Source organism: Pezoporus wallicus, unplaced genomic scaffold, assembly GCF_028554395.1.
Source record: "Pezoporus wallicus isolate ANWC-B61680 ecotype Strahan unplaced genomic scaffold, APGP_CSIRO_Pwel_v1 contig_8542, whole genome shotgun sequence".
Lineage (NCBI taxonomy): Eukaryota > Metazoa > Chordata > Aves > Psittaciformes > Psittacidae > Pezoporus > Pezoporus wallicus.
Window position 1 is genome coordinate 3,815,952 of NW_026640148.1, and position 23,881 is coordinate 3,839,832.

Here is a 23,881-nt window from a genome sequence, read left to right on the forward strand (position 1 = left end):
CCTTTATCTTACCATTGTAATTTCTGTACAGACCTGCTTTAATGACTCTGGTAGTTCAGTCTGCATTTGAGAAACCTCCATCCTCTCCCCCTTCAGTAATGATTACTGGGGCTTTCCTCGGTTTTTGTTACTCTTTAAACTGGCATTGTGGTGTTAATAGAGTTTTATCAATTTCTTATTCTTTTTAATTTCGTATCTGCTGAATTATAACATATTTTTCCCAGTGTTTCTTTCTCATTGTCTTATTTCATACCTCATTTTCCAAGTCAGCTTCTGGAAAATGGCAGCTGCTGGCAGTAGATGTGGAGTCTTAAGAGGACCTTTGTTCTGACACTGCTAGCTTTGTGGGTACTCATCCTCTGCTCCTATAGTCATTGCTCTTGGCTTCAGGTTGGTTTGGTTGGTTGGTTTTTTCCTGTTTGTAATTTATTTTAGTGTGTTTATAGAGGATGTATGTTTTAATACCAGATGACAGTGATGGAAACTACATGACTCTGAACGTTACCTGGGACAAATACTACAGGTTAAAAAAGGGTAGCTTTAAAAAAAAACAAACCCCATAGACATCCTTAAATTTGAAAATCTTCTATTAGCAGTTGTGTGGTTTGTTTAAATCAAGAACAATCCAGTCCTAGGCTGGGGTAGGAGCTGTCACCCTCCCACCAACCATGGCAAATGCATTATCAAATTAAAAACTCCCCTGTATCAATAGACCTCAATGGCTCTTGTGAAGAACTGCTGTCCACCCGCAGTGCAGAGCACAGAGTCTCGCCACCTGCATGATGGGGGCACATCCCTGAGAGCCTCTCTTTCCTTCACTGCTGTGAGGTGGCTTCAGGTTCAGGCTGTGGCTACCAACAGCAGCTGCAGGGAAGATCCTTAGGCTGGAGGTTCTGTGGCATTTACCACATTAGGTCATGGAACCACTACCACAGACTCAGGGTATGCATCTTCTGCAGAGATCTGGAAGAGAGAGAAGTTCCCCCCAGGTTATCCTGTGAAGACTAAAAGCAAACTCATCTGAAATGAACAATTCTGACTGGAAGCGCTGAATATTGATCCCTGCAGACCCTGTTTACGAGAAAACTTCCTTAAACTGAGTTCCACTGCCTTGGGCCCAGCCCACTGCAGTGTTCTCTTATCCTGGTTTAATTGAGAAGGGGGAAACGTTTAGAGTCAGCACTTCTGTAGGCTTAAATCCTGGAATTACTGGAGTTAACACACATTGTCTATGCCTAAAAGGTGACTGAATAGTTAAGTACAAGCTGTTTCACACAGTTAAAAATAACAACCCAGTCTACCCAAGACATTCAGAGTACAGCTTAATGTTTTCATTTATCAAAATGCATCCAGCACATTCTAAAAAACCCCACATTTAACATTTTATACTGTTTTGATGGCTTATATTAAATGGACACATCTTCAGACAGCACAAAGACCATTCTAAACAGACATACCATCATTAATTTAGTGCATCTTCAATATGAAAAGCAACATGATGCTGTGATCTATCAAAATACGCATAATTTAAATGTTTTATTAAAAAGATAAAGATGGTTCATAATTAATTACAGTAGCAGACAAAGTGCTGTGCATTGCCATTTTAAGAAGCCAGAACATTCCCAAATACCTGTCAAAACGGTGAAATAAAGTTCTCTTCCTGAGCCATGCTGGGCATCAGAGCAGTCTCCAACTCCTTCTGCTTTTGCAAAAGGCCCTGAAATAAGAGTATTAGTGTGAATGTTCTGTCTTCCTCATGCAGCCCAAAGAAGTAACATGTCACTGCTTGTTATTGTTAAAACAGTTTAATTGTGAAAGCATTAATGCTTTTTAAATAGACAAATAAAAGCAGTACAATGGTAACACATTCAGTAGAGAGGGAACCTGAGGTTAGCCCATGTTCTGCAAAAGACTCGATGTGTAGCAGAAGTAGGACACAGTCCAGTTTCCAGAGGTGACTTTTCCACTATATTAAATTTAACTTTCTTAACTCCCCTGTGCATTGTCACTTACAGCTGTAGCATTCCAGCCTGTTCTGGTACCAGCTTTTAGTCTTAACATAAATTATACTCTAAGCTAAAGGTTGGCATTGCCATTTGAGTTAGAACTGTGGCAGACAGTTAAGGATACACACACTTACTTTCAAAAGGTAAAAGGTTCCTGCTTTGTTAATGGCTCTCGTAAGTACTAAACCCTGACTGACTTCTGCAGTACCTTTATCAATTATTACTGTTATTATGGAGTGGTTTTGCATTTAGGTTGTTACAGCATGTTCCAAAATGAAGTCATGCAGTAAAGCGCCCTAAATCAACACAGAGCTGAGGGGATAAAAAAGTAACATTGAGAAGTGGAACAAAGTCTGTCATGTGGTTTGCAAAGGTAATAAAAAGGGCCTAGACACAAGTAATCTGAAATGCTTCCATAGGGACAAGTCACAAGGTCTTTCTTTGCCTGACCGTGGACAGCCTGGTGGTGGCTGGCACTTGGCCTAGTCACTGTAGGCTACAATCTCCTGGCAAGTGGTTTCAAAAGGGAGATGCTCTGGTATGTACTGACTGTAACTGGGCATGGATTTCAGAGGCTAAAGACTGGTCAAATATGAAGACTAAAGAATGGCTGACTGTGTTGTGAATATTTGCATATTCTGAAACGATCAATCCAAAATATGCATCTATATAAAAATTTTATAAACAAGACGATTATCTTCTGAAATAGAAATGTAATCTTTGCTTTTTGCAAAGTGGAGTAACTGATGCTAAACTGGTGCCATCTGTAGGAGTGCGCACCCAACTTCAGCAGCTGACAAAGTCCTACGTGCATTCTGCAGCTGGTAGGACATTTAAAAAAGAACTTGACATGTTTTCAGTTAAATCTCTCCCAGAGCCAAGGCCCACTGAAAGACTAATCTTAGCTACTGTTAAGACCTGAATATACACTACGCATCAGAAGTGTCCCTAAGTGCCTGCCTCCTAAGTTTGCCAAAGTGGATATTATCACCGTAAACCTCTTTAAATATCAGTAATTTTTAAATAACTTTAAATAATTTTAAATAACTTTAAATATCAACAGCTTTTGATTTTTGCTCCTCAGCAAGTGCAAGGATCAAACTCTGCTTTGAAGGTGGCTTCACTTTACTCTTAACCAAAATACCACTGAGAAATGAAGGCTGAATACAAAATACTGAACAGCTGCAGATACTTAACAAAAATATTAATGAGCACTGGGGAAGACCAGACCCAGTAAAACCCATTTGGAAGACATTAGAAACTGGCAACCTTTCAGTCTTCCTGGGTTGCAACTTCTCTTAATACCTTGGAAAGACCCATGACCGTTTTTGCTTGCACAAGGAATTCATCTACTCCCATAGCACAATGTATGTGGGGCAGAACTTGTGTCTTTCTAAAGCATAGCAGGTAATTAATAGCATTAACTATTGGTACCTTTTTTGTACTTAAGGCTATCAAATTGTCTTCTCTTTATTTGGTATTACTAGTGCTGCTAGTAACAAAGTACTTTTAGTACGGAGCCTTTCAAAAACCAGGATGATACTGATACATGTTTATCTTTAGTGTTCTACAAGAACAAAATGCAAACCTAAAAGTGAATGTGTTTTCTTTGTCTTGCAGTCCCCTGTCAGGACATTTAGAAGCATAAAAGGAAGCTGTTCAGCGATTGTTCAGACCAACAGCTTTAATCTGTCATGGGCCGCATCTTGTTGCCAACAGGTAAAGTATCAAATTCACTCATGTTTTAATAGTGAGATGCCTGACTTTTTTTCCTGGCATTCTGACTCCAATCAGGAAAATATATAACTTCATGGTTACCAGCTTCTGGGCTCACCCATGAAATGCAGAAGTGAAATTTCATTAACAAGAGTTCTAGTATTTTGCTAAAACACGATTCTTTTTCCCCTTGAAATTGAAACATTCTTATTATAAGCAACCCTAATGATCAAAACCTGGAGATTAAATGAAGCCATTCCTCTTGGCTTCAAGTTTTCTCAGGTATTCCTCAGTTTCATAGCTCACCAAAGGACTAAAGAGTCCATAGTCCCTCTGGATGACACTCCAAATGTGAAAGTATTGCATGAAAAGCAAAATTAGTGAGAGGAAACAAAAGCGTAGAGGAGAGGGCCCAAACCTTAATCATGTATGATGAAAGAATTAATTAAAGGCTAATGCTTCTAACTATAGTTTGCAACATTCATCTTGACTTTTAATGTATAAATACACACTTTTATCCAGTAACAGTTTGCTTACCTGTCGTAATTCTGACAATCCTTTGAGAATTGCTTGTTGTCTCTCTCTAACTGCATCAGGATTTAGAAGAGGATCTCTCACATGATCAGAGCTAAGAATCTGCCTTGGCATTTGGCAAGAATCTGAAAGTAAATACAGATCAAATCAGTTAACAATACTATCGTTTTTTGTTTAATACTGAAGCAGTAGATTGTCACGGCTTGTGAAAATGAGGTTTTGGTTGCTCTCGGGTTACAAACACATAGATTGCTAAACGCAAATCAATACGCAATACCTGAGAAATGCAGTTGCACCTCATTAAAGGTAAACAGACAAAAAAGGCAAATAAAAGGATAAGAAATATTGTTGCTTTTCTGATTTTTACTTTTTCTGTTTTGTTTTTGTGTTCTAAATACAGAGCATCATCTATTTGCAAAGGCTTTCTGCACGTTCTGACACACGTGGGCTACAGCAAAATTCAGTAAAAACAAATACCAAATAGTATAAACTACAGCACTCGGTTCTAAATCACTGTAACACTGCTTCTCTTCTACATGAATCGGTTCACAATACATTTCAGTACCATTGAACTGTCGATACTGTGGGTCATGTGTTGAAGGTCTAGTCACTGGTGCATCTGGATCAAGATAATACACTTCATTTGTTCGAACATATGGAATAAACTGCGAAGAGGGAGGTCTTCCAGCTTCTGTAATGGGAGGAGAGGAGCTCCTCTGCTGGGGATCTGGCTTGGTATTTTTCTCTCTTCTACTACTGTTGTTATGCACCAAGCAATTAGAAACCTGTGTCTGTTTTGGTTGCATTTGGTGTAATCGGTTCTTAACTCCTGGAGCAGGTGGTGACTCAGACCTGTATGAAACAATTTTAGTTAAAAAAAAAACAAATAATACATAAGTAACAATCTTCTCAAAAAGGTAGAGACAGAGAATCCTCAGAGGACTGGACCTGTGCCCATTTATTCTGCTGTCATACCTGCAGTTTGTCTGGTCTTGTGTGTTTTTCATAATAGACAATCAAGTGCATCTAAATTACTATTTTTGATAAATAAAGCTCAGGCAGAAAAGCCTGTGTATTTCATGTTAGTGTAGTTACACATGTAAGTGATGCAGTGTATTGACATACCTTTCTTCATTCACATGATTCTTATGTAATTGTTCTTCCTAGGAGAAAACCAAGAAAGTAAATGGTAAAATAAAAAGCTCAATGGCTTGTATATTAAAAGCTTTCGGTTTTCAGGACAAGTTTGTTCTGAAGTTTGAAAAGGACTGTTTGACTGGGTTCAGGAAAAAGACATTTATCAAAGAGACTCATAGCATCTATGAACTGAATTAAACAAGTGACAGGAGGATTGGTGCCAATTTTGTGGGTCTATGGCAGCATTAAGCACTATCAAAAATGTTCTATATATTTTCCAATTACCTTGCATTTGTGTAAGCCTGAAAGGTTCAGTCTGAGATCATGCTTATTAAAGGAAAGGTCCTGGTTCTAGATATATCAGTATCTAGAAGTGAAATCTATTTAAATGAAATGTTAACATATCCCATGGTTCTTAAGGTATCAAACAATGCTTTATTGTAAAACTCTGCTTAAAATTCCTTATTTCTTGGTACAAATTTCTTGAACATTTACCTCTCAATCACATAAGCACAGAACTCTGACCACTAACCTCAAACCATCCAAGTCAGTTTAATAAATCAGTAGTTCTTTAAAGGCATCTGTGAACAGTTCTGGATCTTCACCTTGTTTTTTTGAAATACACACAGCTTCTAAAATATGTGTGTGCAAGCACAGTAAACAAATGGTTAAACAGAACTGAAGTGGCCAGATTTTTTCTGTTGGAAGTTGTGAGAAAGGTGCTTATGTGCACATATGTATAGGTAGAGAGGGTGAGCAGTGAGGGGCAGGGAGAGAGAGAAGGTATGGATATATTCTAGAATATTTGCTTTAAATGAAAATTGTGGGTTTTTTCCCCCCAGGCACAAGCTATACCAACGTGCTTTTACTGCAAATGGGTAAGAAATTACTCCACTAAGAAGGATGCATATCTAAGACAACAGAGTTACATCCTCGGTAATGCATACTCTTTTGTGGAAGTAAAAATTCTCGTCATCAAGTAACTCTATCTGCACACTGCTTTCAATCAGGCTCCTTGTTTACATAACGAATCAATGGCAAGGAATAAATGGGAGAATCAACACTTTGGAAGACTGAAATAACAGTAAAAGCTACGTCACAAAATCTGAATACATTCTTCTGATTGTGATGAAGGAAACAACACTGTAATACCATTCTTCACACAAAGGATAAAGGATAGTGACAGGAAATCCTCAGTGCTTGAGTTACAGAACTGAATACCCATACAGGCAAAACCATATGGAACATGAGTGTTAAAGCCCACATAGTTACCTTTCTGCCTCTGTGTCCCTTAGTCCTTGTATTTATTTCTCTGTGAGGTGAAGATGACCTGTCTGCTTTTTTTGGGCAGAGATTCCATGGGTTGTTTCTTTCCACCAGCTGAAGCAGTTCCATTTGTCGTCTTACTTTGTTTTCTTCTCTTTGTTTCTGTAGCTGTTTAGGGTATCTTTCTGATGCTGGAATGTATCTTTTCCCAGGCTTGTTTATGTTCCAGTCAGGTCTTTTGTTGTATTTTTCTGAAGGTTTAATTTGTCTTTCTTTTCTTGCATATTGTTCATACAGATCACTGTAAATGCCACCAGTCTCTTTTCCTGAATTTTTATCTATATACTGCGTTTCCTTCTGGTGTTTTCTACTGTTAGAGGTTTCTTTATATTCTATGGAAATATCAGGTGATCCACAACACACAGTTCTTTCCTCAGCTGACTCAGTGTATGCTGAAGTGTTAAAGTAATCTACAAAAAATAATAAAGAAATTAGATTTTAACTCTAAGCTATTTGAATGACATGATACATGACTTGTGCATGTATCTGAATCTACCATTATTGATTTTATTCAAAAATTGGTTGTTACAGTTTTATAATGTTTTTTATTCTTCTTACTGTGGAAAATAGATGGGACCAGTAGAAGCAAACTCAGTAAGGAGGTGGGGTGGGGGAAGTAAATTGGAGTACAAAATCAAGCCAGTGTAAAGCAAAATCTATTTAAACTATATTATTTTAAAATGCAGAATTCTATTTATTTCCATCATTGTACCCAAAGGTAAAGAACAAGCACAGCTTCTGATTAGTTTTTCAGCAAGGTCATATTCAGAGTGCTATTGAGAATAACTGACTTTCCCAATCCTTGTGTTCTAATGGAGGTAGTTTGTTCCATTCTTAAATTATTAATAATCCAGCTTTCTTTACTAAGGGGCATCAACAGAAGCATTATTTGATTTGTAAACTCTCCAAATTCAGACTAAAATTTCTACCAGCACTGTCAAAACCCAAAATACTGTTGCTTAAGCAAATAGAAATAAAACCTCCAGTTCACATGTGGTAAGCTGATACATTTCTAAATACAAGGCATAAAGCAACTGTAAGTTAGCACTGAATGTGCTCATTCACACCTCACCTACAACATTAATAAATGCTGACTAAGTTTGAGCTGGGTTTTTAAGGGTGTGGTACACAATCAAGATAAAGACTGTGAAGTAGTCTACCTGCCAGGGTATTTAGGAAGAATTGTAGAAAGCTTTTCTAAACATCTGAATGTAAGTTCTCATTTTCTAAGGAGCCTGGTTTTGTAACTCCAGAATTACTGACAATGCTTCTGACAATATTTTCAAGGATTCATGAGGAACCCAGCCCTGCTCCATATCAAACCTGTGAACATTCACACTGAAGACTACAAATCCGTGTTTAAATGCCTTAGTAAATTTAGTCCCACATGGCTTGTGACCATGACTCGCTCAACACTGTATTTCAGACTGCATGATTTGACTCTGTAACTGGTAAGTAACAACTTTATAGATCTATAATTTATTTAAAGAATACAATGATATACTGTAATATACCAACTGGTCTGTGTCTGTCCAAATATTTCCTCTAGTTTTACTCCATTCTGAATGACAGTGATTTGGCTCAGTTTCACAAATATGCTATTCTACTGTCCTTCTTGAGGTGCACTGAAGTAATTGAATTTAAAGGCTGCATACCTGTCTGTACAGCAGTATCTTTCCGAGGAGAAGCCTGCTGATCAATGTGACTCTTAATGTCATCAGAAAAATTATGACTTTGATGTGAAATACCAGTATTACAATTTTCAAATTCTGTACCACCTAAAAAGAAGCAGAATTGTTCAATTTAGTCATGTATGTTCCATTTAAACCATGCTATCAAGGTATCAGACTGCTGTGGTTTAGAACTCAAAGAAAGACTGAGAACTATGGTTCAGATTCTAATACTGTCCCTTTTTCACTGGAAATCTAATTGACAGCACATAGGACTTGAATATTCCCAATCACTCCTGGTAGTATCTTTATATTTCTTCCTTAATGCAATATAGCATTTGATGCTTACTGAAATACAATGATGTTCTGCATATCAGTTAACACTGGTATTTGGAAATAAGTAAACTGAAATGAAATCTGGTCCATGAAGAAAAGCTGCTATTTCTGTCCCAAATGCAGACAGGTAAAAAAAACCCAACAAAGCAAACCCACAAATGACTTGCACGCAAACACCAAAAGAATGAGAAAAATGAGTATGAAAAGACTTGTACTTGCCAGCACCAAGATTCTTCTGAAGTTTTGAAATGTCATGTCCCTTCTGAGCCAAGTCTTGAATGCGCTGCTCTTGTTTTAATCTCTGTGCTAATTCTTGAGCTTTCTGCGTTGTCTGATAGAGCTCATTTCTCTTAAGAGTCACAAGTTCCTTTAAAAAAAGTGGTAAAAATATGTGATCATTTATTTTGAGAATAAAATTAATAGGATTATTTACTCCCCACGTAATCTTCTTATTTTGGGTAAAGCTTTTTTTGAAGCAAACAAAACCAGAACTAGTTGAGTGAATGCAATGTGTAACATAGAACTTTTATGACTATAAGGATATATTCAGAACCTCTGCTGTGCTAATGAAAAGTGTTCGATCCTAGCATTAAAAAGCAAGCACTTAAATCCTCAAACTTATTTGGATATTTATCTCCTTTCCAGTAACTTCATCTTCTCCCAAATTCTGCCTGTTTTCAGCCACTTCTGACTTCCTAGATCATTGTGCCAAATAAAAGAAGTGTAAATAATAATTTAAAACCCACCCTCCTCCTAAAGGCAGAACATCCCTAAACATGAGGGTGACAGTTTCCAGGTGCAGGAGACTGGGACAAGGAAAATCTCCTGTCCAAACCCCTATTGCTCTCTCATCCCTACTTCCTATTGCATTTGCAGGTGGAAGCATAATGTATTTTCAGAGCTGCGCTATTACAGAGAAAGATGGCTTTTCCCATTTTGTACCAGTTTTGTTCTAGAATCTAAAGGCAGATGCTATGTTTCCGTATAAAAACTCAGAGAAATCACAGATCTGTATTTCTGCAGGTTTTAGACAAGGGGGTGTGTTGGAATCACCTTGTCTTATGAGATGGAATCTGCTACTGTTCCAAATATGAAGCAAACCATAATAGCTGCTACTGTGCCAAAAGGATGAATAAAGCATCAGACAAGGCTTTTAACCTTCTACTAAGGTAAGAATGTATAGAAATGCAAAATCTGCACTTAGAACTTTTGGTTTAACTTTTATAGGAAAGGAGTATGTAAAGCTCAGCAATAGTTAAAGGACAAAGCTCTGGAACATAAATATACTTAATGCAGAGTGAAAGCACATCCAGTGAGAAATTTCATGGTACTGAAGCATCTTAAAAGCACTGAGTTACCAACAACAATAACTGGATCACATACTCTGAGGGTTTTCTTATTTAATATTTGCATTTTGAAATGCATGTTTCTGCATTATTTCAAATGACAATTCCATTTTTGCTAGTTATTATTTCTCTTCCTGAAAAGACCCGTCTGAAAAAAAAAAGAGGCTCACCTTAAAACTTGCGTGCTGTTATTAACTGAGGAAACAGATTTTGATTTCAAATGTCTGAATTTCTGAATTTTAATTTTCAAAACAATGAGATGAAAATTTGGAAGGTGAAGAACAGGAAGCATTTTCCTCAAACCCCAGTATTATTAGACTGCCTGCACTAAAGAAAAAGCAAAGCCCCACCTCTTTTTGTTTTTGTTTCAGCATATCTTCTTCAAACTGTTTCTGCATTTGTTCTTTTTCTCGTGCTAAGCGCAGTTCATCCTCTTGTTCTTCCCATTTTCTCTGTTCTTCCTCCAGTTGTTTCTTCTTCCGGTTTTCTTCTACCTGAGCCATTATTGCTTTCTAGTAGCATCAGGGAAAAAAGAAGAAAATTAAAAGATACAATATTAAGGCATCAAAAGCTAATAAAAAAATCAAGAACAGTTATTTCAAACACTTTTTGTTTCTTCTAATTTCTCATAAGGCAGGTAGATGCCCTCTTCCTTTTTATGTTTTAAAAAATGCTTTTATTTTTCTTGCAGAGAAATGATGGTCTATTTTTTCCCTTAGGTACTATAAGAAATATTTTGATCTAGCAGAGTAACAGTTCAACCATTACATTTATACTAAGACTTCTTTAGACTGAGACATCATCATGCAGACACACGTTTAGCTGGAGTGCTACAGATGTAATGTGAATGACTATAGATAAAAATTTAGAGATTCATGGAGTGAGTATTGGTAAATATCAGCTCTCCTGATGACAGTGGAAACTGCATGGCACCTTTTTTGAGGCAAGAATTCAGTTACAGAAATGCCATCATCTCTGTACAAATATTAAAAGCAACCAGCAGAGTCTAACTGGATGTATTACCATGAAACAACTGTAAATATGTAATCTGAAGTGTAAGAATGCTTCGCTGGGTTTTGGTATTAAACCTCATGCTTTACTCATGAGACAACACTGTCTTTCATTCTTTCTTCTCATTAAAATAGTGTTAGACTTGAAAACAAAAGTTTACCTGATGTTCAAGCTGCTTCTGCCGCCACCTGTCTCTCTCTTCAATCTGAGCAGGGTCCAGGAGAGCTGTCATTGAACGGAGGAAACTATGAACAAAGAAACATGTAGGTGCTTTTAGTCATCAGAAAATAAGTGTAAAGACTTTCTTAATTAGAAACAGTTAGTTTTCAAGTAATATTTTAATATTGAAGTTATCCCATTAATTCATATTTATGAAATTCATTTTACTAAAGAAGAAAGTACAGTTATTTGCAGTAAATTTCACTACTGAACAATGGAAATACTTGTGTTTTCCAAAAGTGAAATACCAGGTATTTCTGAAAAAAGCAAAAGCCAGATGAGTAAGATCCAAATATCAGATTTAAAGAATTTATTTAATTTTCCTTTTTAAATTTCTGAGGAGGAATCAGAAATATTCTGGCTGGGAGGATGATTATCCTGACAAAGCTCACTCACCTGGCTTTCTGATTGCATTCCAAGGCACTGCTTTTAGCAGCTTTTTCTGCATTTCCCACCTTTAAAGGCAGGAGACTGTCTGAAGCTGCAGGTGAAGAAGGGTGAATAACAGCAGTCAGCTCCTTAGGATCCGGTGACAGGCAAAGACTTTCAGGCTGCTTTTTGTACATTCCATTTAAGGGGTGTTTTGCACTAGCATTAAGGTGGTTCTTTAAAGAATCAAAATGCACTGCCCATCTGTCATGCTCTTCAGCCTAAATACCAAGCAACAAAGAAACAGAAAAGCGCTCAATTACACTGTTTCTATAAAGTATGGTAACAAAACAGACAATGCATCTTTTGTAGGACAGGAACATTTGAAAAGCTCTTTTATGGAGCTACAATACAGAGAGTAGTTAATTCCCTAAATGAGAAAACAGAAGTGTCTCTGTTTCTCTAAATGGAAGTCAGATGAGAAGATACACTGCTGATCCATATTTGATCCATATACTTGGACAGTAAAACCATATTGCTCCTGTATTTTGAGGGAAAAAAATATATTTTTAAATAAAAAATTTAACATGGATTCAGTTTTTTTTTGTACTGTTGTGTTTTGGTTGGGTTTTTTGCTTTTTTTTTTTCAAATTTATATTACTATTCCATTCCACAATTTTTCTAATATTACTGGGAACTGCTTGATTGAGAGATCAATTCCCTGTCCACCCTGCCATGCTCTCCTCCTGTTGTGTGCATACTCTCTAGCAACATGAGCAAGCAGCATCTCTTACACTGTCCTACATTTATCCCTCCATTTTAATTCTGGACAGTAGCAGAATTAATGTGCTTTGGGCAGAGATATTAATCTCCAAATTCCTATTTTTAGCTAGACAGGCCTGTTACAAAATACGCCTTCTTTCAAAATCTCTCCCATCCACAGCAGCCACCACTGTACCCTAGCACTGTACCTAAAACTTCTGTAGAGGTGACATACTAGGTTCAAGTCTGTCTTCTCCACCACCCAGGCTTATTTTTTAGCTCAGTGTTGGCCACTGGAACATTCCAATATATCACTAGTAAAAGATTTTTACCTAAGGGCCTTTGTTTATGCTATAGGTACTGTTTTCTCTTGACTAAAAGAACAGTTTCCCTGGAAGGACTGGAAAATGGCTGCCTCAGAACTTGTATTCTGCAGGTTAAAAAAATAACATAACCTGATATAATAAACTTTCTGTGAGGCCTTAAACAAAAATCCCCTTGTGTCAGAAAAGTTTCACACCTATTTAAAAAAAACCCAAGAAAATCATAGTCCATACAATAAGAATCCAAATTATTCTTCCTCCTGTTCCCTGAGTTTTGTTCCCTTTGAACTTTGTAGTGTGTAAGCAGATCAGAGTGGTTGGAAAATTTATGCACATCTGCGGTGCAGTATGCAGAAAGGTTGAGGTATAACACAAGACCTAAAAACAAAAGATGTAGAGAAAATGAGTTTAAGTGCATGTTAACTTCCTTTCAAAAAGAGGCTGGAAGGAAGATTACTGTTAGGTTACTAACTGGTGACTGCAACCATCTTCCCACAGCACATCTATCAAACTAAAAACCGAAGTGGCTAATGAAGGAACCTTTCAGAGCTGTATTCCTTTCACAGTTTAAACAAACTCAATTTGCAAAGGAAATTTGATCCATTCTACAATTCAGGAAATTGTGTGTAACCTGCCTTGGCAACAAGGGTTTTTTCTGGAGGGTGGGTAGGAAAGCTCTCTTCTAGTATTACTAACTATGGAATTAATGAAGAATTTCTCTAGGAATTGTCTAACTATACACAATTTACTCTCATGCTTTATTTGAGAGTAAAAAATGTAGCCTTTTAATTCAAAAGGCCACAGGCTATGAACACTCATATCAATGAAATTTTGGTAACCAAGATTCCTGTTCACTAATGATACAGAACATCTCACGGGGTGAATACATCTACTGCATGCTGAAAGATATAATCCTGGGTTAAAGCTGCATACAGTAATTTGGAAATCTGTATTCCAGCACTAGTAAAATCTCACTGCATGTTTCTTCACTTCAAAAGACAAAGTCTTTGGCAGAGTGTGTCAGTATCAGCCTATGTAAGAAAGCAAAGTATTCAACTTATCTTGAAACTACTAGTAGAAGTAGGAACATATAAAGGAAAAAAGTCAGCTTCTATATGAAAAACCTCCAGGGCTAAAAGCTAAATTGACCAAATTGGCCAACAGTGACAGTAATAAAAGTCTCTTCAGGTATTCTACCTGCAAAGCAACTACATTTGCCACTGTTTCTTTCTAAATCCAGCATAAAAGACTTACATTCAACTGCTATGAAAAACCAAAGCGTTAAAAAGGTAACGCTATTTTCTTCAATCCTTTTTGGAGAAGCATTTAAAAAGGTTTTGTATGAATATATGTGTATTAAAATACTATTTCTAGAAACAGGATTTGAACACCACTGTGACACACTGCAGTTGTCTGCAACTTGCCTTCTCTTTTCTTACCTCCTCCTGTAATCTACAGAAAATTTCCTTTTAAAAAGTGTGTGGTCATTGTCTCTACCTTCCAAACTCCAGTTCTTTTGCTCAGTGGTGAGAAAGAAAAAAAAATATAGCAGTATCATTGCCTTCACCTCTGCAGCAAGCACTGTGACACATCACGTGAGACACATGTAGTCTGTTCTCTGCCACTGCAATACCGGAACAATACCTGAATGTTTGATTAGACTGTTCTATGGAGCGATAGTGAAAACCTGGACATGCTCCAGGTAATCACATCTTTGTTGCTACTCCGTTAAGTCTAAAATGTCGGATTTTATTTCTCATAACAAAAATGTGGAGAAAAACTTCTCTTATTCCCAAAAGTCCCTGTAAATCACAGATACCTCTGATAAATCAAGTTTTTCTTCTGTTTTTTGTAGCTTAGCTTCTTCCTTCTGTTTGTCCAACTCTTCAAGCCACTTCTTCTGTTGCTCATGCTTCAAAGCACTAAAAGGTTGTTCCTGTGGCACAGCTTCCTGAAATAAGTGCTAGTCTAGTCTCTTCCTTGTACAAAAAATTCAGTAACTTCTGTAGTCACATAATAATGACTTGGCAGAAATCTTTGCCCTCGGTTGCCAGGCATAACTCTGTGGTTCTCTTGCACAAAAAAAAAAAAAAATGATGGAAGTTTGTAACTGTAGCAAGTGTCTGACTGCTCCATAAAAATGTTTCAGTTGTTAGGAAGACGCTAAATAAGCCAATCTTTGATCCATCAGCCTCTCACTCCAAAAAAAACCCTTACCTTTATATATCATGAAGAAAAATCCCTTCCTTCTTCCTGTGGTTCACTGCTCAGTCTATGTTCCAGATAAATTTGCCACCATGATCTAATCGGTAGTAATCTGTCATGAGTAAATTCTAGATACCATCTTCACTCTTTTCTGCTTCTTAGTGGATATCTCTATTATTTAACAAACTCAATTAGCACTGAGGATTTTCAATGCTATCTAACAAAGATGCTCTTCAATCAGAGACTACTAGCAATAACTCAAAAACTACTTCTTGAATCTTTTGCCATCAGTATATTTTAGGTCTTCTATTTCTGATAGGTTCCTACTTTTCTTATTTCTTTAATGCATGCTTGAAAGCTAATTAGCACATAATCTCACACCTCTAGTACTGTTCCTCACATCAGCCTTGAAAATGCAAAGTCTTCAAAGCATCAAGATTTTGATAAACATTCATTCAGACACAATTCTTTAGACAGAGCAAAAAGGTCTACTGAATTCTTCTGGTTTCTACTGAAGAATTCACATCTACTGAAGAGACGCATCTGTTATCAATAAGTAAAAAGACATCTGCATGCAATTTAAAATCTTGCTCTGAAAACAAATGCTGTGCAACTGACAGCTGGTAAATCAGAAGAACCATGATCAGAAGACTGCCCAGGTGGAGCAACTGAAATATTCAGTGGAACTTTAGTAGTATGGACAGAATTTTCTTCAGTGGTAAAAACTGAGTCAGCTGGAAAAAATTGTCTGCAAATGAAGTGACTACTTTTAGACTTACTCAGCTCACCTGTTTTGTTTGTATTAAATAGCCTTTAACATATAATAAACAAGTAAATTATACTTCTAGAAGTTACCATTCATTAAAACTTCAGCCAAAACTTGTAACTCATACCCATCTTGTATCCAGTATTTCTTAATAACGTAGATTGAAATGAATTCTTATGGGGCAGAGCAGTAACTTTTATAGGAATGCTGAGTATGCCACAAAAGCAAAGCAGTTTGCTTCTGCTATAAAAACTGACAGCAGGTACAACCCTAACTTCTGCTTAATGGCAATCAATTTCATTGGAGAAGTCTCATCTGAGTACAATATATTTATCGGACACAGCATTTTCAGAGTGACAGCTGACTTTTTAAAAGGCAAGTTAGACTAGAAGTCAAAATGCTATGCACATTATTATTTAAGCAACCAAATATATGTGAGAACTCATGAACAATATAAATAAATTCATAACCAGGAATTAACCTTTGATACTGTTCCTCAAAACAAAACTAGAAAATATTTATACCATTCAGTTAGGAATCAGTCTAGAAGGACACGAATGGATTTGTTCATGCTACAAATATCTTACTTTGTGAAGTTACAAGATGGAGTAATGTAAAACAGGGAGTTGTAGGAATGCATGTCATAGAAGAGTTTAAAGTCACGACTGAGACTGGATTCTACTGGATTCATACAGAAAAGAAAATCTTGTATGAATTAGAAGTTAAGTTGGCCTGGAACAGTGCTGTGTGGAAACTGTGTGCTCTTCTGTGTTTATTGATAGCCTTACCTTATCTGGGTCAGGGGGTTCTACTTTCTCTTTATGGATTTTATTATTGCCAGGTTTTTCCCAGAAATTACCCACTTCTTCCAAACCTTCTTTCAGTTTCTTCTTCAGTGCTACCTGTTCGTCTTCAAAAAATCAAACTCTGGTTAAGAATTCCTAATACAGACATTAACAGTTTCTTAAAAACAAAACAAAAAGCAGTGCATGTCTGTATTTTGACTGTAAAATGGAGGTAACAGTAATAGCCTACACATAACTCTGCATCCGAGTCTCTGCTCAGAGATACAGAGATAACTGGGGAATCTCTCTGGGAATATTACAATACACTGAAGGCTTAATTTCCCAGTGAAAGAGGGAAAACTAACAAATAACCACATATGTAAATTCTCTCAACTTTACTGTAGTAGTCTTGGACTAGTTTAATATTATTAAAACCAATGGAACTATACATGAAAGCTACTGACAATGCAGAATCAAACCCTGAAATGAGATGGTCTACACTCCAACTGAATTCAAAACACAGCACTTGCATGTGAATCATAAACAGCTTAACTTGTCAGACAGAATTTACTACTACATTTTTTTTTCTACAGAGATTCTCCTTGGTTGGTGATGAGGCAGGACTAGAAACTGTTTCATGTTCAAACTGCAATTTGATATGTTCAGTCACGCTTGTAGATTAGGGTGATGCTTTTCTCACTAAAAAACAAATTAATTTGTTAAGAATAATGGCTATCGAGTACTGGCTGAATATAACAAAATCAGTGGCAAGTAACTCCTAAAATAGTAAGCATAACTGAATATATTCTTTGTGATAATAGCTATTTGATTAAGAAACATTTCTGCAAGAATTTATAGATAATATTTTCATAAAATTATGAAATTCAAGAAACTTAATCTGTCTTGGAGACTAATAAAACTGTGTACTTTCCAATTTGTAGCAACTGCACTGATGTAAGTAAATTTAAAAGAGCATAAGGAACACAAGTTTCCTGCCATCCTGAATGTAATAAATTGACCAGAAATATATTCTGTGTAAGTACCTAATTCCTTCTTCCATTGGGTCTTCTTAAATTCTAACAAGGCTTTCTCCCTTTCTCTTTCACCCAATGCAGTGAACATGTCAGCAGGTTTCCAAGAATCCTTTCTAGAGAAAAGGAGAGGAAAAAAAGTAATTTTACCTCAAAAGCGAATCTGTTGATTTTAAAGGTAACTTTTAAATTAGTATTTATAAAGATTCTCACTGTGATTAAGGACTACAACACCACTCTATCAAAGACATATGTTTTGTAATTGGTAATGTGTATCTACGTACGTAACTTTCTGTCCTGGCTGTGGATCTGCTTCTTGTTTCCTGCTTGAATCAGAGCTGGCTTCATCTGGAACAGATGAAACCTTACAAGCTTTTTGGAGTAATGTTACAATATTTTCCTCTGATGCCTCAGTAGTACCTGCGGTAGAATATAAATATATTAAAATATATATATAAATATGACCATTGACCTTTCCTCAACATTGAGTAAATACTTCAAAACCAGGAGAAATTTGCAATTTCTCCACTATTTAACACAACTATTGTAATGTTAAAGCACATTAAGTTCCAACACCACAGGGTATTTTTAGAATGCTAGACTTACAGTAACTTATTCTTGGCTAAGAGCTCAGCCTTTGGAACTTTATTTAACTGCAGTGTGTCTTATGGCAAAAAACTGACCACCTCCATTGGTCTACAAACAGAAAGATATGCAATAGTTCTTATGCTTCTAAGTAGAGGAACAGGAAAACAAACCCACAACTATTCAACAGTTAGGCAAAAAGATCAATCTTTGGGCCAGAGGACAAAGGCACTACTGCTCTTGAGACACAGTTAGACCTGAACTCTTCACAAAACTAGGAGGGCCTATCTTTTTGAGGAACTGGGTTGTTTGGTAGGTATTTTTTGTTCTGGTTTGTGTTGTTTTCCCAGACTCCTAATGGTAATGGTACAGTGCAGTTCTACTATGTTCTTTTTTGCCCAATGTAAAATGGTTTCTTTTTTGCATGAAATATTGGCAGAACTGCTTGCAGTTTTGCTCTTCAATAAAATATATAATCAAGCAATCCTTAGTTTTTATTCTTAGAATTACCAAATGCATGGTTCCTAACAGTAACAGGCAATTTCACATTGATAACAGAAAACACTATTTTGTCTGAGATTAAACATACAAGTAACATCTCTGCAGCCTGCAAATAAACTTAAATGATGAACTGTAAGTTAAGCTTTCATATTTTGCTCTGTTTCCATGAAACTAGCTTAAGTATTGGTATCTTACCCATTTCCTCTTCCTTCTCATTATTAGTCTCAGAGATGCTTCCAGTTCCTTCTTTTACAGTCATCAAAATCTGCTGAAGCTGTTCTTGTGTTAAACACACCAAACTACTTAGGTCTTCAGTTGACACGCACGGGTTTTGACGTTTCTGTTTGCTTTTTTTAAGAACATTAAGATTCTCTGAATCAGGGCATCTGTCTGTGCTACCTCTTTGGAAAATCAAAGAGTGGTCTTTAGTTGTGGCTTCATCTGAGAAGTGTTTAGTGACTTTCAGTTTTTCACCTTTTGTTATTGATAATCTTGATTCACTCCTTGGTTTTGTTAAGTTTTCCTGCTTGATACAAGCATTTTGTGTTGACCTCAGAACATGCGCAGTGTGCCTCTTTCTCAATGCCTGTTTAGATGCTCTGCCTTTGTTACCCATCTGTTAAAGCAATAAGATTTAGCCATAAATTAAATAAGGAAATATAGTTGAAAAAAAATGCATGGCTAACAAATACAAACAGGATTGAAGCAACAGGTCAAGTGTCATTTTTCTTCTCTATTACAATAGAAACTAACTCAGTATAAACTACTGAGGTATCTTCGCGGGTACAAGGAATAACTTGGAGGAGACTACAACACCTAAATGTGAGTATTTAAAATTGACAGTATGATAAATACCTTTATGTAGCAGAACATTTAGAAGAATTAACAGAGATTAATTTTCCTTTTCTTTGGTGTTTCTGATGCCTGGCTCCAAAGAGGTATATGTTTCCACCATTCAGCCAGTATTATTTCAATGTCAATCCTTTTATTCTGTACTAAAGTTTTAACCTTTTCAAGGTCCTTGATCTACTGTTGCAATTATCTCCTATGTATTGATAACTTTTTCTGCTTGCTTTTTTTGCCCAACCCATTCCAGTCATAGAACTTTTAATTAATCCTTTCTAACAGCTCTTAAGAACCTGAGAAGTCACAGAGTATCAAGTTGGAAGGGACCCATAAGTGCATATTTATCTTTCACAAATATCACTGATTACAAGCATTTAGGCAGTTCAAATGTGTTCTCAAATTTCTGTGTTAACTAGTTAATTTGCATGCTTTAAGCAAAGAAGTAATTTTTCCACTTACCTTCACAGCAGGCTTTGATTTATCTTTTGGGAAACAAGCACAAACATATGAAACAAGTGGTTAAAAACAACTTCCTCCTGAAAAAAAATCTTGAGAAATTAGTAAACCGTTATATTCATCTGATTTTTGTAAGGCAGGGAGCGCGGGGGAAAGTACTTTCCCTGTAACATCTGCCTCAATTTTATCATTTTACTTTTTTTTCCAGAATACACACTTCAAAAGTATGTTGGGGAAAAAAAAGATATATTCCAATAACTGTTTTCAGTTTTATACTGATCTAATAAAATTATGGTGTCAGTCTGATCCTCCCCTGCTATTCATTGTTTCTCAGACAGCTCTGTGGTAATGGCTTATTTTTTAACTGTGATTTTTCAGTTTGCTTTCTTGTCACACCCTTCCAGGAAAGTCCTTGCATCCAACCCCATCTTATTATATGATGTTACCTGTCTCGATCACTGAAAGCCTAAAGAAACAATACTTGCATAATCACACTATCCATTATTGTTCCCCTTACCTATGCCCTGAAATACTCCTCAGTCTTTTAACCCAAATCTTTCAGGATGCATAGATGTGTAGTGGTCTCAATAAGTACTATATTGGATATACTTGTTAATAAAGATCATAATATTGACACATAGATGGGATGTGGTACTCAAGAAATTATGCACATAGAATCATAGAATAGTTAGGGTTGGAAAGGACCTTCAGATGACCTAGTTCCAACCCCTCTGCCATGGGCAGGGACACCTCACATACGGCAAATGGAAAAGGCTGAGAAAAGAGCAGCCATGATATGTTAGTGCAACACATCTGTTGGAAACAAGGCTTCTTCAGCTGCACTATGCAGTTACTGCTCTGGCAGTGGTTGTTGCGTATTTTGCAGTGGTAGCACCTATACCTCTTTTTTTTGTGCATCAGTTAAAAGCAAAGTGGAAAACACTAACTTCTTAAAGCCTGCAGACCCACACTATTAATAGTTTCCAACCTAGATAAACATTTTAAAACTTAAGACAACTGACTTGCCTTGCAGAGACAGCCATTAAATCCTGAACCATCTTGGTTATGTTTCAGTAGCAAAAGAGTTCTGTGGCCATGTTTATCACTGGGTTCTCAAGCATTCATCCCTCACTGGAATAGGCAAAAGTCACTTTTTGCTTCTTTCTGGCTATTCATAACCTAAATAGTGGTATTCTATGTGCTACGCAAACCTAACTTCTCTGTGGAGAGGAGAAAGAAACATAAATAGTGTCTTTGCCATCACTGGGGGGGGGGGGGGATGCATAATGTGGCTCCAAAGTGCTGTTTGAGGGTTATTTTCTTGGTTTATTTGTTTGGTGGTTGTTGGTTTTATTCCCTGTGTAACAGAGAAACGAGTAGCACCTTAAACTACTGCAGAATAACCTTACTTTAGCCCCTAAGACTATGAGCAATAGTTGACAGTGCAGAAAAAAAAGGAAATTCAAAAGTAATGTGATGCAATTGTTTTATATAATTCAACTCAAGGAAATGCTGTTTATACCAGTTGTATAAACATGTTAAGCTTGTTTAAGGCTAGTTCAAAGTCAGAGGTAATGCTTTATCTTAGAGCCCTATCCAGCCAGTGATGAAGATCATTTTTAGCATTGCTCTTTGAGGTGTTGCAAGGTTCCCAATACACTGGTATTCCTAAGTGACTCAGAATACCCCACAATGCCTCGTTAGACACCTGAATGGCAAATGCAGAAAATGAAATATAATTTAGGGGGCACTAAACAGAGTATTTCTGTATCCTGACTGCTATATAGAACAGTCAGAGAAAGTGGACTTGTGCTTGTATAGAAACATACATCTGACAAATCATAAAAATAGAATTTATTAATGCTTTATTATGAGCATATACTGGAAAAGTCTATTTCGGGTGGCAGTAATGAGAGCTAACCTAAATAAATTGCTTACTGGAAACTATAAACACCAACTGCCAAATATCAAAGCTGCTTTAAAGTCAGAAATGTGGCTAATGATTCTGTGTAAATGAAGCAGAGTTATTAGGCCTCTTTTTCCTTGGTAAGTAAGGTGCTATAATTACAGAAATTATCAAGTTATGCCAGTCAATATATAAAAGTATTTAACTTTTTATGAATGGAGAGGCAAGCTGTAAAGAGTCAATATTATCTGCCACCTATTCCCCAGTGGAAAGAGTATACAGAAGGTCATTCTTGACCTACTGTTCAGTAACAAGTTGGTGAGCAAGAGGCCTTGTAATTAACAATGCATATATATTCTTCCTAATCTGAAAAATATTTGAATAAAGCTGTGCTTCACGTTGCTTGGATCTCAGATTTAACTTCAAGAAGCTTTAAAGATTACTTGAGATAAATGATTTTAAAAAAATACCATAAGCAGATAAAATTAGCCTAGGCTTTCCATCCAGCACTTCAGTTTCAAGCTTCAGTCCATCACTGCAAAATAAGAGAGAAGGGAATCTGAAATTTTAAGTAATCTGATAATGGTAAGATTTTTACATGAGTAACAAGAGCAACTGTACATAATTATAACACTGTATATACTGTTGGTCCAGATGGTCTTTCATACCCTGCAAGCTGCCTATGTTCGTGAGAAGTTACTTAATATGAAGAAATTGACAGCTCTTCAAGAGGGTATATTTTTATTACTGATAATAGAAAATTTGGATTTGCATGTTGCAAAGTAAATCTTCATGCTGAAGGTGCCACTCTATTTTTATACGCAGCAGTATGCCGGCCTCAAAAATGTAATAATCCTACAATATCAACTTTCAGGTACAACTAAAATCATAGATGCTAAAAATGCTAAACATGTCTCCCTGGATGCCAGTACTGATCACAGAGGGGCTGTATTCTGCAAACAGTCTTTAACTGTGCTTGTATGCACAGCTCGCACGCAACTTCCTAACTCGCAGGACAGCACAGAGGTGCCTGAAGCTGTAACTCCAGGCGGTCAGCTCGCACCCGGCAGCCGAGCCGAGCCCAGCACCATCTCTTCTGCAGAAGCCGTACGGCTGCGGGGCAGATCGCAGGAAGGGGCCTGGTTCTGGCGCGGCCACCCGTGAGCCGGCACGGGGCCGCGGCCCCAGCCGGGACTCCCTGGCTGGGTGGGGTGCTACCTGCTCACCCTGCCGGGGCACGGCGCTTCGAGCATCTCATTCCCCCGAACCACTTTGAAGACCCTTTCCCAAGGCCCTCCCACGAGAAGAGTCTGCTAACCCCCGCCGCCCCCCCCGGCTTTGTCACGGAGATCGCACGCCTCAGCAGTAGCGCGGGTGGACCGCGGGGCTCCGGGCAGGGGAAGGCCGGGCAGGGTCCCGGACCATGAGGGTCCGAGGCCGTCCCTCCCATGCCACGGTAATGGCTCCTGCTGCCAGGCCCGCGAGTCCTCCCCTCCCTGCCCACCCGGCTTACCCCAGGTTCATGGCTCTGCCCGGCAGCGGAGGCTGAGGGGCCGCGCGGGACGGCGGCGTACCGCCCTCTCTCCCCTGTGTACTGCTGTTGCCAGCCCCGAGCAAGGAACCGGGAGCCGATAGGCTTCCCGCGGAGCGGCAACCTCGCCAATGGATTCCTCGTACACTGCGGGGCCCGCCGCAGCCAGGCCTTGTGGGGGATGGAGTCCCGCGACGGGGAGACTCCGCTCAAGTCCCGCTGCAGAGCGCAAGAGTCCCGCGGGCTCTCACAGGTGTAGAAGGACAACGGGGCCGTGTGGAGGGGCGGGGGGAATGGTGGAGCGGTGAGGGACAGAAAGGTGGGCGCGCTGTAGCGGGCGGGGAAGCGCGGGTGCCCGGCTCTACGGCCTTCGGAGGAGTGGCCGTTCGCCTTTTCTTTCTTTCCTGCCCATGGTTGGTTTTGGCAAAGCGAACAAGGTAGGGAAGAGGGGCGTGCGGCTGAAGACGGAAAAGAAACGGCAAGCAAGCGGGTTCTGTGCTGAGCCGATGAGGAG

At 37.9% G+C, this 23,881-nt stretch overlaps 1 protein-coding gene and 1 long non-coding RNA gene across 3 annotated transcripts; one reads left to right on the plus strand and one right to left on the minus strand.

Annotated features, from left to right (window-relative positions):
- Positions 1-603: 603 nt before the first annotated feature.
- Positions 604-23,389, minus strand: CCDC66 (coiled-coil domain containing 66). 2 transcript variants are annotated; one of them, XM_057417672.1, is made up of 19 exons: positions 23,350-23,389; positions 22,307-22,371; positions 19,934-19,956; positions 18,824-19,244; positions 17,827-17,962; positions 17,555-17,658; positions 16,515-16,636; positions 14,575-14,706; positions 11,698-11,951; positions 11,243-11,327; positions 10,422-10,583; positions 8,945-9,092; positions 8,375-8,497; positions 6,666-7,129; positions 5,382-5,419; positions 4,822-5,108; positions 4,260-4,381; positions 1,631-1,717; positions 604-963 (listed from the first exon to the last, which is right to left on the minus strand). In XM_057417672.1, the coding sequence occupies exons 1-18, from the start codon at positions 23,358-23,360 to the stop codon at positions 1,634-1,636; spliced, it is 2,781 nt and encodes a 926-aa protein (XP_057273655.1). In that variant the 5' UTR covers positions 23,361-23,389; the 3' UTR covers positions 604-963; positions 1,631-1,633. The 2 variants fall into 2 exon arrangements, with proteins under 2 accessions (XP_057273655.1, XP_057273654.1); XM_057417671.1 differs by lacking the exon at positions 604-963 and having other exon boundaries at positions 1,557-1,717.
- LOC130603706 (uncharacterized) lies at positions 4,500-9,998 on the plus strand. The gene is made up of 3 exons (XR_008973251.1): positions 4,500-4,562; positions 8,007-8,170; positions 9,749-9,998. It is a non-coding gene; the product is annotated as an uncharacterized LOC130603706 (long non-coding RNA).
- Positions 23,390-23,881: the final 492 nt, after the last annotated feature.

Excerpts from the sequence above, each read along its gene's own strand:
- CCDC66 (XM_057417672.1), bottom strand. Across the intron at positions 16,637-17,554 it reads CCAATGGAAGAAGGAATTAG|ACGAACAGGTAGCACTGAAG; the intron begins GTACTTACACAG and ends GATTTTTTGAAG. Across the intron at positions 10,584-11,242 it reads AGAAGCAGCTTGAACATCAG|AAAGCAATAATGGCTCAGGT; the intron begins GTAAACTTTTGT and ends TGATGCTACTAG.